At 41.7% G+C, this 14,233-nt stretch overlaps 1 protein-coding gene across 3 annotated transcripts; it reads right to left on the bottom strand.

The window, feature by feature from the left end:
* Nucleotides 1–4,727: 4,727 nt before the first annotated feature.
* On the bottom strand, nucleotides 4,728–13,608 carry zfand2a (zinc finger, AN1-type domain 2A). Of its 3 annotated transcripts, none has more exons than XM_048246887.1 (10): nucleotides 13,208–13,601; nucleotides 12,227–12,309; nucleotides 10,343–10,437; nucleotides 10,110–10,241; nucleotides 9,861–10,012; nucleotides 7,802–7,921; nucleotides 7,595–7,682; nucleotides 7,230–7,309; nucleotides 6,910–7,052; nucleotides 4,728–5,868 (listed from the first exon to the last, which is right to left on the bottom strand). In XM_048246887.1, the coding sequence occupies exons 2-9, from the start codon at nucleotides 12,279–12,281 to the stop codon at nucleotides 6,935–6,937; spliced, it is 840 nt and encodes a 279-aa protein (XP_048102844.1). In that variant the 5' UTR covers nucleotides 12,282–12,309; nucleotides 13,208–13,601; the 3' UTR covers nucleotides 4,728–5,868; nucleotides 6,910–6,934. The 3 variants fall into 3 exon arrangements, with proteins under 3 accessions (XP_048102844.1, XP_048102843.1, XP_048102845.1); XM_048246886.1 differs by having other exon boundaries at nucleotides 6,968–7,052; nucleotides 13,208–13,599; XM_048246888.1 differs by lacking the exons at nucleotides 4,728–5,868; nucleotides 6,910–7,052; nucleotides 7,230–7,309; nucleotides 7,595–7,682; nucleotides 7,802–7,921 and having other exon boundaries at nucleotides 9,857–10,012; nucleotides 13,208–13,608.
* Nucleotides 13,609–14,233: the final 625 nt, after the last annotated feature.

The following is a 14,233-nucleotide window of genomic DNA, read 5'->3' on the forward strand; positions in this document are numbered from 1 at the left end:
GGGCGGTTTCCCGCCCAATTGGGCGGTTTTGCAATCTATTTTGCGGGCAAAAATGGGTTTGGGCGGGTGTATAAAAATTGGGCTGGTTTCGGATCAGTTCGGCGGGTTTTTGTAGCCGAAACAAAGGCACTTCAGACCCTTCTTCCAGCGACCGTCTCTGGTCAGCAGGCAGCAGTCTCTCACTCACTCACTCACACACCCTCTGGCTGACGTGCCCCCCTAAACTCACAACAGACACTCTCAGCTCACGTCACCTTATGTATCGAAACATGCATTCTAGCCATATAAATGGCATAGTGCATGGTATTTCCATAACCGCGAGATATGCGCTTCACAATGACCGCAATTAGTTGTTAGATATTCACAGCAGACAGTAAAGCCCAGCAGTAATTTATCCAAATTAACACATATTTCAAGTACCATTCATGATGTTGTCAAATATTGAAGTTGTGGGAAGTTTAAGCTGTATGTTTCTTTCGTCCCCCATGTCGTTTCATTTATCCCGGTCTGGAGGGACGAATGAAACAAAACGCATGTTCGATTTCTCCTTAAATAAATCCTGAATGGTTTTGTTCAGAGCTGAAAATGCAACTGTATTTGACAGAGGACCGATGTAGTTTGCTTGTGACAAAATATTAGTTTTCAGTGTTTTACGATGTCTTTGTAAATTACGTTTAATTAAAAAGTGTTTCAGTCCGGTTCTCCCCTACTCTGGCGCAGACCGCCATTCAAACACACAGCTCGCGGGGTTTTCAAACTTAGCTAGCTGACTGACAATGTCAATATGCCAAAGTGGGCAAAGAGCATTTTGTCATTACAGTCAATCTCTTCATGAATGTGCACACTGCTGAAAGATTACCTCTGAGACAGGATGGACTTACCCTTCTTTCAGGGTTGATGGATGTGTGCAGGTCTTGCTTGAATGGCTTGACATAGGACTACGGCCCACGTTCCGTCCAGCCCGACAGTTGTTGAGGAAGTTTGACAAAGCCTAGGTCTACTAGAACTTTTTAATTATTTTTAGGCCTAATAACAATTGCTCAAAGCGATTTTCACGAAGGGCCTAGGGCCATAGGCCTATGTTTTTTGTGTAGAGATGGCCCATGCATGAACGTTCTGCTTCTGCAAAGAGCGCACTGACACCCCTGTTCGTTCAACGCGACTTTCATGAAAACTAGGATTAACTGCCTGTCAGGTAGGCCTACTAATTGTTCTAAATTACAGGTGTCAAACTCAAGTTTGCCTTTAGCCTATATCTGGCGTATGAAAATATATTTTTTTGCGTGTAGTTGCCATGCATGGGCCGCACTGCTTCTGCAAAGAGCGCACTGACACTGTCCTAAATAGCCTATTCAGCGCGATTTTCATGAAAACTCTAGGCCTAACTGCCTGTCTCAGGGAATATATAACGCCTAGGTAGGCTATTAATTAATTGTTCTAAATCACAGGTGTCAGACTCAAGTTTAACTCAAGCCTTTAGCCTACATTTGGGGTAGGCCTATGAAAATATTTTTTGTGTAGCCTACAGTTGGCCCACCAGTTATGAACGCACTGCATCTGCAAAGAGTCGACACTCTTCATATATCCACTCAATGTTTTTATGTTAGGCTAGCCTACTGAATGCTTTTGTTCCAAGCGTCTATTGACACTAAACAGACAGATTAATAGTCTATGTTTAGCCTATTGCATTATTTTCCGTAAAATAAGCTTATAGAATAATAGTCTGACGTCCGTGTAGCCTACTTTTGCGTTCATTTGATTGAATATTGTTTCTGAAATTGGATAGGCTAAGTCGAAAAATGGGTCATTTTAAAGCTTGTTAATGATTTTAATGTGTTTAAATGAGAAACAAGCAAAAGCAAATTTGGGCGGTTTTTTGTGCATTCTCGCGGTTTTTGACGAGGTTTTGGGCTGGAAAACCTTGCTGGCATCTGGCAACACTGGATAGAACTAACGACTGGCCTTTGGCCGTAGCAACCATCCATTTAGAACTAGTAACGGCAGTTTGTCCTGTGAGTTGAGAAATTAGTTGATATGTGTCGGAAGAAATTAGTTCTACAAACAAGACAGTTTTAGCGATTAAAACGTTTAAATTGTAACAGGAAATGAACATAACGCAAGTGGCAACAGTGGAATAAGCGGGATAATGGACTCCACGGTGGTCTGTTCACAGAAGTTAATGCACTACGAGGTTTAAACTATTTGTATAGTTTAGTATAGAACTATTTGTATAGTTTAGTATAGAACGCCGGTCATTACTGTGAAAATAAGTCCCTTCAGGGTGGAACAAGACCCCTCCGCTGCGGCGTCGGGTCGGTTAAGCCCACAATAGGGACTTATTTTCCCAGTAATGACCAGCGTTCTATACATTATCCCTTACATAACACTCTGATACCCATGCAGAAAATGATAATGATGATAATGACCATAACAATGATGGCCCACCACGAGGTCTCATTCCAACAAATCCGGCCTACGAGTTTGACACCCCTGCTCTAGACCCTCCCAGGGGCGACGATTCTAAGGGCCCAGCACTGACAGAGGGCCCCGAGAGAGCCCCCCCCCCATAGGGCCCAAATTTTCGAGCAGCGCCCCAGGACCCTCCTCTCCTCTTGTTTATAGAGGAAAGGCTATTCAGCCAACGGCCTGCCTCCCCCGCCTTCCTCCCATGGGTTCCAGCTGTCACCCCACTCTGGCCGCTCGGCTTATAAAGCAAGTGCCACTGATGCTTTCAGACAGGCCAGGCGGGACTCAATTTGCACCGGTCTGACAAGGTCTGACACGCTTTTCGAGTTTTGCCATGTTAACCTGTGAAGACTGAAAGCCTGTGGGTCATGAAGGGCACTTATTTGGATGTGTGGTGCCCTAACCCACGTAAAGACACAGTGAAATAACATGTTACACTATAGAAACAACATGATATAATTGGGAACACATATTGTTCTAACTGTAAAAAATGGCATATTGCATGAAATTTCCATAACCGCGAGATACACGCTTCACGATAACGGCAAGAAGTTGTTAACAGACGTTCACCAAGATGTATAGCCCATCAGCAATCTATTTAAAACTAGATGTACCGCAGAGCGGTACAAAATATGACCGCCGCCCAGTCCAGCACATTTTTTCCACAAAAATAAATCACGCTGAAAGGCCTATAATTCTAACTGTCTCACTAAATTGCATTATCCACACTCAATTCTCACTGGTATCTGCTAGACAACAAGTACCAAAACATGATTAGTTCATTGATTTCACATGTAAAATTCATTTTATACAAGCCCACCTCCATCTTGCCTGTGCATAATTCTGAGAAATTCTTGAATTGTGTGCATGTGTGCATGTACATGTTTATGTTATGTGTGTGTGTGTGTGTGCTTGTGTGTGTGCCTGCGTATGTGCCTGTGCATGCATGCGTACATATGTCTACTGTGTGAGTATGTGTCATACGTATGATTACTGTGAATGTATGTGTGTATCTGTTTGTGCACATGTGTGCACATGAAATGGGTTAACATGACCCCTGGAGGCAAACATACGGAAAAAATTGGTCATCCTAGGCCCTACAGTTCTCAAGATATTCACAGAGAACTATGTCTGCCCTACCCTCCTTTCGGGGGGTCCAGTCCAGCGGGGAGGGGACGGGACGGGCTACAGATCAAAACGAAAAACGACGGTTCCATGCTATCCATGTGGGGTTACATGCCCACCAAGTTTTGTGTACCCCGGTCTTTCAGTGTTCCGGGAATCCTTGACGGAAATTTGGGAATGCGAAAAAAAAAACCTATATAAACCTATATGACCGCCGCTTCGCTGCGCGGCGGTCATAATAACACCTATTTGAAGTACCATTCATGATATGTTGTCAAATATTGAAGTTGTGGGAGTTATGTTTCTTTCGTCCCCCATGCCTGTTCCATTCATTCTGGCCAGGAGAGTCGAATGAAACAAAACGCACATTCGACTTTTGCTTAAATAACTCATGAACGATTTTGTTCAGAGATGAAATTCCAACTGTATTTGACAGAGGACAGATGTAGGTTGCTAGTGACAAAATATTAGCTTTCAGTGTGGTACGATGTCTTTGTAAATTACATTTCATTGAAAAGTCCCGGTTCTCCCCCATGTAATAGACGTGCAGGGTGCTAAAGCTTGTCAGACATAGCAACAGTAACTAAGGAGGGCGGGACTTAGCGAAGGGTGAATTGTATGCACCAAAGATTCTAGAACAGAGTTCTAGGATGCACCATAATATTGTGTAATGTTATTTCAAAGCTTTGACTCTTGGGAATCCAAAAATGACAACTTTTTTCATGTACAATCTGTATAGTGCTTTACATTCTCAGATTCATTTTATTATGTCTCAATAAATTTGATCCAAAATGCCCCCCTCCCCCTCCTCCGCTTTTGGTGCTACCCTGACTTTTGGCTGCAATGTAGCTGCAGCACAATAAGTAGATGCAACATATTGGGTACTAAAATATTCACAAGAATCCATAGAAATTTAATCTTCCTGTTGGTAACGCTTTAGAATTACATGTGCTTATTAAGTATTAACAGTGCATAATAAGCAGTCAAGTGACCCTGCTTGAAGCACCAAAACCTCTCCATTAAACGAATGCTCATCTGTTGTTAAGAGTTCACGCACTTCCATTTCAGAATTACATAATGCTTTGATTTCATATTATGTGGTCACCGTTGTGAAATGAGGGAAAGTGCTCTGTGGATGAGAGAGAACAGCCTTTATTTCAGCATACAGGAGAATAGAAAATGACTGGAAGAAAAAAAATGTTTTTTCCACCGCTGAATGCAACGTTGTCAGCACTGAACTCACAAACACTACATGAACTTGCTAGAGGTGTTGTTCTCTGATGCACAGTACGTCAGAAGATATGCCATGAGCGCTACGCAGTGCAACCATGACCCCTGGTGGGCGGATAACAACAATGGCTCTGCTCATCGTAGAACATGAACAATTTCTCAAGCGTCAATATGACATAAATCTTGAAGATGAATTGTGCACAAATATGGAAGACATACATACATTGTTGACGAACAAACAATGCCAATAAAGATGGATGCTATGTCTAATTTACATAATCAAACAAGACTGTGCCCAAATAATTTTTCAGCAGATCAAACAGCCAGAATGTGAAGAATTAAAACTTCATAAAAAGGCTATTGGTAAATGTAGATAGAGAAACTTAAGAGATTATTGGTGAAGCCCTTAAAAATATCAAACTACTGGTCTATTCACAGAATTTGAGATAGCATCAGAATGAGTGAACCATTGTATGCATTTCTACTTTCATCTCTGCAAAGATGTACTATTTATTCCCAAAGATGAGGCCGCAAACAAACAGCAGCTACAAAGGCACCATTTGTTCAATTACATTACATTAGATTACCTCCCAGGTTAGGTGGTCACAGAAACACTGCCTTATTAAACACATTAAAAACAAGATCACGAGCCAAGATAAACATCTTTAAAATAATTTATTCAAGAAAGGAATTTCTATGGCATTGATTACCATGACCATTATAGAAAATATGTACAATTTGAGCACTATAATATAAAAGCAGAGGATCCCAGCAAAAGTCTGTGAGCAGCAGTTGCGCGCACACACACACACAGTAAAAAGTGTGATGCAAATAGCAAAGTCTTCTGTGTTGGTTTTGGTTGAATCTGGAAGATTGGGATGCTGGGTCCAAGGAGTGGTCTGGTGATGCCTGGTCACTAGCAGACTACTGGAGGTTCTCCTGCGTACGAGGCATATCAGACTCGGACGATCCTTCAGTCCGTCCATCATTCCCTCCAGTGTGCTCATGTTAGGAAAGGAGGCAGTTGGACGGTCTGGTATCCCTTCCCTGTGATGAGGACGAAGATAAATAAACTCTTTCAGCACACAGCTTGAAGTGGAATCAGATGGAAAAAAAAGAAATGCCTCCTGCAAGGCTTCAGGAGAGGGGAAGACCTGACAGGTTGCAAACTACAACGGGGAAAAGTCATCTATTATTAACAAATTACTGAAAATAGCAAGTTCTACACAACAAAGTAGGCCTGTCCTAATACTGAATGGCAGAGGTCATCTAAAATACAGCTGATAGGGGAAAGTAAATTCTGTGCCATTAGTTAGTGATGGAAAAGAGTTAGAAATCTCGTGAAAAAAAAAAAAACAAAGCAAACAATACATTTGCAATTTGCTTTGCCATACAGTGCTTGAGACTTTGGAAAATTGGAGCCTGTGCTTCACTGTACAGAATGCAAATTCACAATTTTGTGTATCAAAGCTATGGCAAAAGACATTTTTGATGACGGTGTTGTACTGCACAAGGAGTTCTGACAAAGCAAACCAAGAACAAAGAATAAAAGTTAGTAGTAGGGGATGCGCAATATTGGATTATGCCAATATCTCATGGGTCACTCTTTTTTACATTTTGGCTGTATACAAACCTTTAAGGGTCTCTCCTGTACTAGAATGAACCCATTTTACATTACACTTTCACTCTTACTCATTCTAATCTAAATGTATACTTTCAGAAATGTAGATGCTCATGAAAAATAAGGAAATCAACTGCAACATGATGTAGAAGTAAAATACGCAATTACAATAAAAATGTAGAGCTCATCCTTTTTGAACATATTTATTTGATGGTTCCGCTGAGAAACTTATAGGTTGTGCCGATGATGGTCTTGCCAACTGATCTGCCAGGGATATCTGCAGAAATGTTCTGCCAGTGCCAATCATACAATCTGCTAATACCGATGTTGTACCGATAATATCGTGCATCCCTATTAGCTAGCAAAGAAACCCGCAAAAGGGAAACAACAAAGGGGGAAAAAGTAAGTGAGGAAAAGCAAGTAGAGAGTAAGATCAAGCAAGAGCAAATGTGTTGGGGACTCTGTACCTAGTACGGGGCTCCTGTTAGCATGCTACTGACTGCTAAGCGTACGGGTGCGGGCTACCTGTTGTCTCCGCTGCTGCCGCTGGTACTCCTCCTCGCTGGCAGCGAGGGCCTGAGCCAGGGCCAGATCCTCCTGCTCCTGCGGACTAACACACACACACACACAGGATTTGATATAGCCGCGACAGCATACATACCTGTAAAGACTTGTACAATTTGACAAAAATGTATGTAACTCTATACTTGGTTATATATTTGCAAATAAATGATTATTTTGCTATCATTTTGGGGGACCAGGACCGTGGTCTAGGGAGCTCAAGTACCTGAGTGCCTGAGGAGGGCTTGGCTGCGCCGACTCTGCCAAAGACATCTCCAGAGCTCTCTGCAGAGCCTGCTCCTCTGTCTGAGATAACAGAAATAAACAAAGAGTCCATATTAAATGAGACATCAGCTACACATGAATACAAATGAGTCTATTTAACAAAGGAAAGTGTTTAAATGACATGACTGACACAGCTGATGAGGCCAAATTGACTAGTGAGTAGTGAACACATAACAGTTGGACAACCCCCATGACGAGGCAAACTTTCCAGCAACACTCTTCTCAGGATAACCAGAACGTCATGTTCCCTTCTCTTTATATTCACAGAGTATAACTCTATTGGTCTGTTAGCAGACAGACACTCACCAGTCCTGCTTGGAAAGACACTGATGGGGGTATGACATTCTGTGCTGAAGCAGCCACTGTAGGGGCTTGAGTGTATGTTGCTTGTGCACTGGAGAGGAATGAAATATGAGCCTTCTGTTAGTTTTCTAAAACAAACAAAATGCTAAGGAAAATCTGACTGCTACAACAAAAGGATTTTCAACAAATCCACAGCTCAGAAGCACTCACTTGCTATGGGTCCTGGAATTCCCTGGCACGCCATTGGAGACGGGGCGAGAGCTCCCCCTACTGGAAGAACTGCCAGAACTGCTACTGGAGGTTGGCTGGGCCCTCATCAGAGCGGCGTGTCTGCACACCAAAACAAACACTTTTATTGAGAAAATCCCATTGTGTGGTTCTCTAAAAGCACTGACGTCATGCACCGAAAACCTAGAGCATAACTGACTGTATCTAGAACAGCATCATGGGTGTGAAAATGTATTAATCTATCCAATCTAGTCTTTTCAGAACGGCATGCACCTCCTTAGTAGTAGAAGTAGTAGCCGAATGAGAATTAAACTACCCAATCTGTTGCTTGGTTGTACATCGTTATGATAACAGAAGTATGCCTATGCATATTGTATTATAGACAACGAAAAACTATTACGGTTTAACTAGCCATGAAAGAGATGGTAGTCTAACTCTTTGGGGGCAAAATGAGATATTTCAGTTGAACCGATAACAGTAGGCTATATCTTGAGATTAAACCCTAACACAGTATGATTTGTCACTCTGGAAAGAAAGTCTCAGCCAACAGATTCGCTTATGCATGTATGAGGTCAGGATGTGTAACCGAACTAAATTACGAATCACCCTCCATTAGGCCTTCTGTTAAAATGCACCAGAACACTGGAAATGACATCTATCCTTTTCGCGAGGACCCCCAGAGCCCCGCGAATGTCCCGGCCCCCACCCACATTGTAAATGCTTCTTAAGTCCATGAGACTTGTGCACTATGAAGTAGTGACCTGAAATCATCTGAATGCCCAGTATGGCTTCTACCGCTCAACAGTTTAATTTGCTTGGTTTCTTAGTTGCTTAGTTTCATTAGCTTTTATTAGCTAATATTATTTTATTTATTATTATTTATTATTTATATTATTTATTATTATTATTTATTTTTATTATTTTATTAGGTTCTTCTTTTACTTACTATCACATTAGACACTCTTGTTTATGGGCTAAACACTACTACACCATGGCCTCTTCTCAAACCTCTATTTGCATACGGCCTCTCTCCTCAGTCCTCCAGCTCGTGCCACGGAAATCATTCAAAGCCCGACGTCATCGAGGATGTCTCATTCATCTAATTGCAACCAGAGGAGGCAAGGCCGAGGAGAGAGGCGAAAGGGCCGATGCGCGAGGAAACACAAGAGTATCCTACGCGGAAGCGTTTTCAGTCGGAATTGTGTGATCATTGGTCCAAGCTGCCAAGGTAAAAAGTTCCCTCCCACGTCAGTCAACTTTCGGTTTCAAACAAGTTCGTAGGGATTTATTTGCGTCAATAAACTAAATAGATAGACCAAAAAAAAGACCTTTATATGCTGGAACTACCATGAACTACCATGCAAACTTTAAAAAAAAAAGTTCATGTCTGTTTTGTTCACGCATTGTACAATAAGTCTTCATTCAGGTCTCGAGAACTATCAAACATTATCTCATTATCAGGGTCAATAAGTGGGAAGAGTCTATGTTCATATGACATTTTTAGGCTTTGGTGTAAGTTCATATTCTATGCAATTTGCGTGTTTGTTTATTCTAGCTTAAGAGGCGATGCGCCGCATCATCAGGAATTGATGTCTCTTGAAAATGATGCGTGAATGAGCAGGAAGTCTCATTTCTCATATCTGTCTCTCCTTCATTCCTCCATCCTCCTATCGTCCCTTCCTCGTTTTCTTCACAACATTAATTAGGAGGGGCTAGGACGGGAGGAAGGAAGGAAGGAGGATCGACAAAAAGACAAATGAGAAGAGGCCCATTTCTTACTGTGTCAGTTTTCCCTCCAATAGGTTTTTGTTCCTAGCAAAACCACTGTTCATACCAGTTGTCTTTAAAGCTGAATTTAGATTTTGATGTACCACACGTGAAAGAATGCTCTATGATACTTCTATATTGCTAGGAAGGTTTCTGTTGCTCTATTGAGAAACTAGGTTAAGATCTCCTTTGAATGCCATGTGACAATGAAATGCTTGAAATGAGATCGTATTCCGTGATGGCTTCCATACTGATAGGAGTTAGCTGTTCTCACCCAGACTTAGAAGCCGGTTTGCCGTCTGTCTTACAGTCGTGGTCCAGCGGATGCCTGTGCTTCAGACAGTAGTTCAAGTGACACTCGTCGCACGTCACACGAATCATTTCCTTCTGCTTGCAGCCTCCCTTCGAACATTTATTTGTGAAGATCTGGCAACACCAAAAACAAGAAAACGGCATGGAGCTTCTCTTCTCTCGGCTGCAAGCAGGGGTCACTGTAATGATGGGATTTTTGAGTGCGTGTTACCTTTCTTTTCCTCTGTGCTGGGTCTGACTTGCAGTCCCGGTCTATGTGCTCTCCAACTTTAATGTCTGGCATCTCTCCTCTTTTGATGGGGATAGGGATGTTACACAACGGGCACACTGGGACTTGGACATCCTAGAAGAACAAAACTCAGTGACCAACTGCACATTTCCTGATGTGACCACAATGTCCATAACAACTGAATTACAGTGCAATGCATGGACTAATGTACAAACCTTTTTGTAGGATGAAGTGCACTTGTGATTGGCGTAGGTGATATGGTCTTTGCAAAAGATTTCTTCACAGGCGTCACATCTCATTGGCAGGAAGTCTATGGGATTAAAAATAACACACTCAAATTATGGCCGACAATATTAAACATTCTTGAAATATCATTATTTATGTTTTTTTTTTTTTTTAATCTACAGCCGTTAAAGGATAACAAAAATATTTCATGGCAACCGGTCAACTGAAACAGATGTAGTTTTTCAGTATAAGGATAGTATCTGTATACAATATTTGTAGTGTTTAGTATTGTTCTTTACTTCAAAATCAGACTGGTATACACGATTTATAGAATACGTGTTGGAATGAACAAAAACAGTAAGGAAATTTTTAGGACCACATCAGTTATTATGAAGTTCAAATTGTATCTAGAGATTTTGTTGGTAGGCTGTTACTAAGTTGGTATTTCCTCTGAAAAATAAGTTTAACCAGGTCAGTTATATCAGAGACTTTCTAATGAGGAGACACAGCACTTAAAAAATCCTCCATAGAAATGCATGGGGTTAGTTTGTAACGCCAATATGGCAGTTACTACACATATCACACCCCTTCCTCGGCAAAACGTTGACATTTGAATACATTGAGCCAATCATGTGGTGTGATGTGAATACATTGAGCCAATCATATGGTGTGTTGTGATCTTGCCGCTGGAGCAAGATTGGTGTCGTGAAGCCTTGCGCACGCGCATTTCTGCCGAAATGGATGCCCGACGAGTGCCCAAAAAGCGTTGCCATATGGCCGTCGAGTGGAGGGACTTGCCTAAAAGGACTTTGGTTATATTTTAAACTTAAGTTTGAAGCGTAACATATTACAGTAAGTCCAAGCGTGTTCCAGTTTTCTGCCCACAGTAAAATTTGTCTAAGATGATTTTAAAATGAAAAGTGAATTTGGGGATAAAAAAAGGACTGAAAATGCATCTTGTGTCAACACATCATAATCACATATTTTGAGGTACACTGACGCTTATGTGAAGGTCAAGCGCTTTCCCTGTGTGAAACTACCTATATAGTTTCTGGTGCACACCACAACTCAGTCATAAAGATGAAACGAGTGGAGTATTAGAAACTTTCTAGTGTGCAGGAAAACTATAATTTTGGCCCATGTCTCCTAAGGGTTTCTGTAGCCTTACTGACGAGCAAAAACAGTGAGTTGGGAGCACTAGGTTCTTTCGGGTGATTTGATTTCCAAGAGATTTGCACCAACAAGACTAATAGGCATGTTTAGGCACAGCCTCTATGCAACTGGAAGCACATTTAAAAAAACAAGGTAGGTTGTACAAAAACGTTGAAAGAGTTAACATCTCTGTGACAACATGGACCTGAAATGTAAACAGTCTGCACCCATGCCAAATTGATTTAAAGAGAAATTTTCTTTTGACCAAAAGGTATCCAAAATGATCTATACACAATGTTGTTTACTTTAACAAGGTTGCCTATCCCCACTGATGTGTTGGGTTAAGTACAGACTGCTTTTTCTTATATTAAATAGTGCGAAGCAGTCCGACCAGGTGACTGAGGCGACACAGACAGAGAAGCTGGTCAGCTGGTAATCAATCATGACACCCAAAGTTTCTCACAACAGCCAAACAAAGCAAGAAAACAATATCACTATGTGAAAGTGGCCCAAACAGTGTCAAGACCTGAATCCAGTCAAAAATCTATGAAGGGAGCTAAAGGCCAGAGTCATGGCAAGGCATCCCTCCAACACCTGGAGTTAGTTGCTGTCACACTTGACATACTGGTGATCCAGTCAGTAGATTGGTATAAATTTGCCTAGGTGATTAATACGCTGAGCTTAACTGTAAACTAGGCCTCTGCAGTCAAGATTTGACTTACCTAGTCGCTTGCAGGACATCTCTGAGCAATGCGCTCCCAAATCTGGAAATTCCATGGCACTATGGTGATGAATAGTCCCTGATCTGCAATGCACGGACACACACAACGATATATGATTGACACATCTCTTGCCCTGGATGACACAAATTGCCTAATATGCGATACCGTTAGCATTACATAAGACATTCTTTCGCAGAAAGGTATATAATTGTATCAACCAATCATTGTATCAAACTGTGAGACCACCATGATACAAGGTTGCAACATCCTGTTGCACATTCTGACTAAGGTAACAGACTAGCCAAGTCGGGTAATCTTTTAATGAGTTTGCGATGTCGTCGAGCCAGGGGTTTAGTTTATCTGCTTTCTGTTGCCTACAGGACTGTTACGTAACTCCTACAATCAGGCTTTACTAATTGCCAGGTCGAGTGTTGTTGTTAATTATACTGTCAATGCTGATTCATGCTTCATTACAGAAGCCTCACAGAACGTAGCCTACTCCAAAGAGAGCACGTGATTGTCAGACACCTCTGTAACGTTAGAGCAGTTAAGATGCTATAACTGAGCTATAGGCTTCAGATGTAAGAAACAAAAACGTTAACAGTTTAAACGATATCATATTGCCAGTATCGCATTGTTAGCTGCCTACCTAGCCATCCAAGCTAACATTGTAGGAATACATAGCAAGCTAACAATGCTATTTGACATAGCTCGGTAGCCTTAGCACACTGAGATAGTCACTAAACATTAACATTCATGTTCTATGCTATAAAACACCACAAGAACCGATAGCAAGAAGTAACTTGGTTAGATTTTAGATGCTTAATGTCACCTTACAGCCTGAAAATAAGTGCAAGCTAGCGAGCTAACAGTACCAATACCATTGCCATGGAAAACAGCAAAAGAAAACAGAGAAGTTAATAGAAAACCAGGTTTTTTAATCATGTAAGTTAATGCAAAAGTAAGCGTATCTCCACTTACCACTAACGTAAAAATACAACTTCTGTTATGTAGGGATCGCAATAACGCGTCGAAATCCTGTTATAAGGACGGGCGCACCAGGATGGAATTTTCAGCTAACACCGGATGACTGTGCGATCAGCTGCTAGCAGCTTGTTATTTATGTCAGTAGGAAGTCACTGCTGTTAGGGCTAGTCTATGGCTAGAACTAGGAGCTCACTGGGTAATCGCATTTTTGGACGCGCCCGAGTACTCCGTCGTGACGTAACCACGACAGTGCTGGCTTCTTCCAGAATTTGCCACAGGAAGGCAGTGATGCAGCAGTTTTTGTTTTGAGGCCCTTGGTGCCAGAATTGGGATAAAACATTCAGTAGGCCTAGTTATAGATATTAGAAAGCTAGATATCGCATTAGGCTCAGAACCACAGCGCTGCCATCATGGTGGAGGAAACAATCACTGGAGGCCAATGGAGAAACATGTCCTGTCTCTGATTGGAAATCAGTCAGATGTCTGATTGCTGGCAAGTGTTTCCCATAAACAGGTGTTTGCCCCCATAGACATATGGCGGCCGTGTTTACCCCGACCACTGATCTGCTCTGGTCCTTGAACAGGAAACAGAAAATAGCAGCGATTTCTTTACAGATTTAGGCTATAGGATCAGCTTTATGACATACAGTAGGCCTATAATTTGATTAGCCTACCTGGTCTCACATTGTTGGCCTGTTGTTTTGTTCCTTACCAGTGGGAGGCTCAGAGAGCACCCGATGTAGGCTATCATGTCTGTAGGCTATTAATGGTGGGGGCAGAGAGAGGGAGAAAAGTAGCATGGGAAGAAGTAAGTTTGAGTAGGCATATGGCTGTGATCCAGTTTGTTTGGAATAGTTGAGAATTGATGTTCTACTTGACTGTCTAATAGCCTACACTAAAAAGTATAATACTTAAAATAGTAATTAGTAGGCTAGTGTAGACCATAGCAAAAACATAGAACCCCCCCACATGCAAACCATGACAAAAGCTCTGATACAGATCCATAGATAAATAAATTAA

The sequence above is a fragment of the Alosa alosa genome, chromosome 6 (assembly GCF_017589495.1).
Source record: "Alosa alosa isolate M-15738 ecotype Scorff River chromosome 6, AALO_Geno_1.1, whole genome shotgun sequence".
In the NCBI taxonomy this organism is placed as follows: domain Eukaryota; kingdom Metazoa; phylum Chordata; class Actinopteri; order Clupeiformes; family Clupeidae; genus Alosa; species Alosa alosa.

What these genes read in the sequence shown, in the direction of transcription:
- zfand2a (XM_048246886.1), bottom strand. Translation starts at nt 12,281, where the DNA reads ATGGAATTTCCAGATTTGGGAGCGCATTGCTCAGAGATGTCCTGCAAG. An exon ending in CAGCACAGAGGAAAAGAAAG is followed by an intron (nt 10,013 to 10,109) that starts GTAACACGCACT and finishes TGGTGTTGCCAG; the next exon opens with ATCTTCACAAATAAATGTTC. An exon ending in AAACCGGCTTCTAAGTCTGG is followed by an intron (nt 7,922 to 9,860) that starts GTGAGAACAGCT and finishes TTTGGTGTGCAG; the next exon opens with ACACGCCGCTCTGATGAGGG.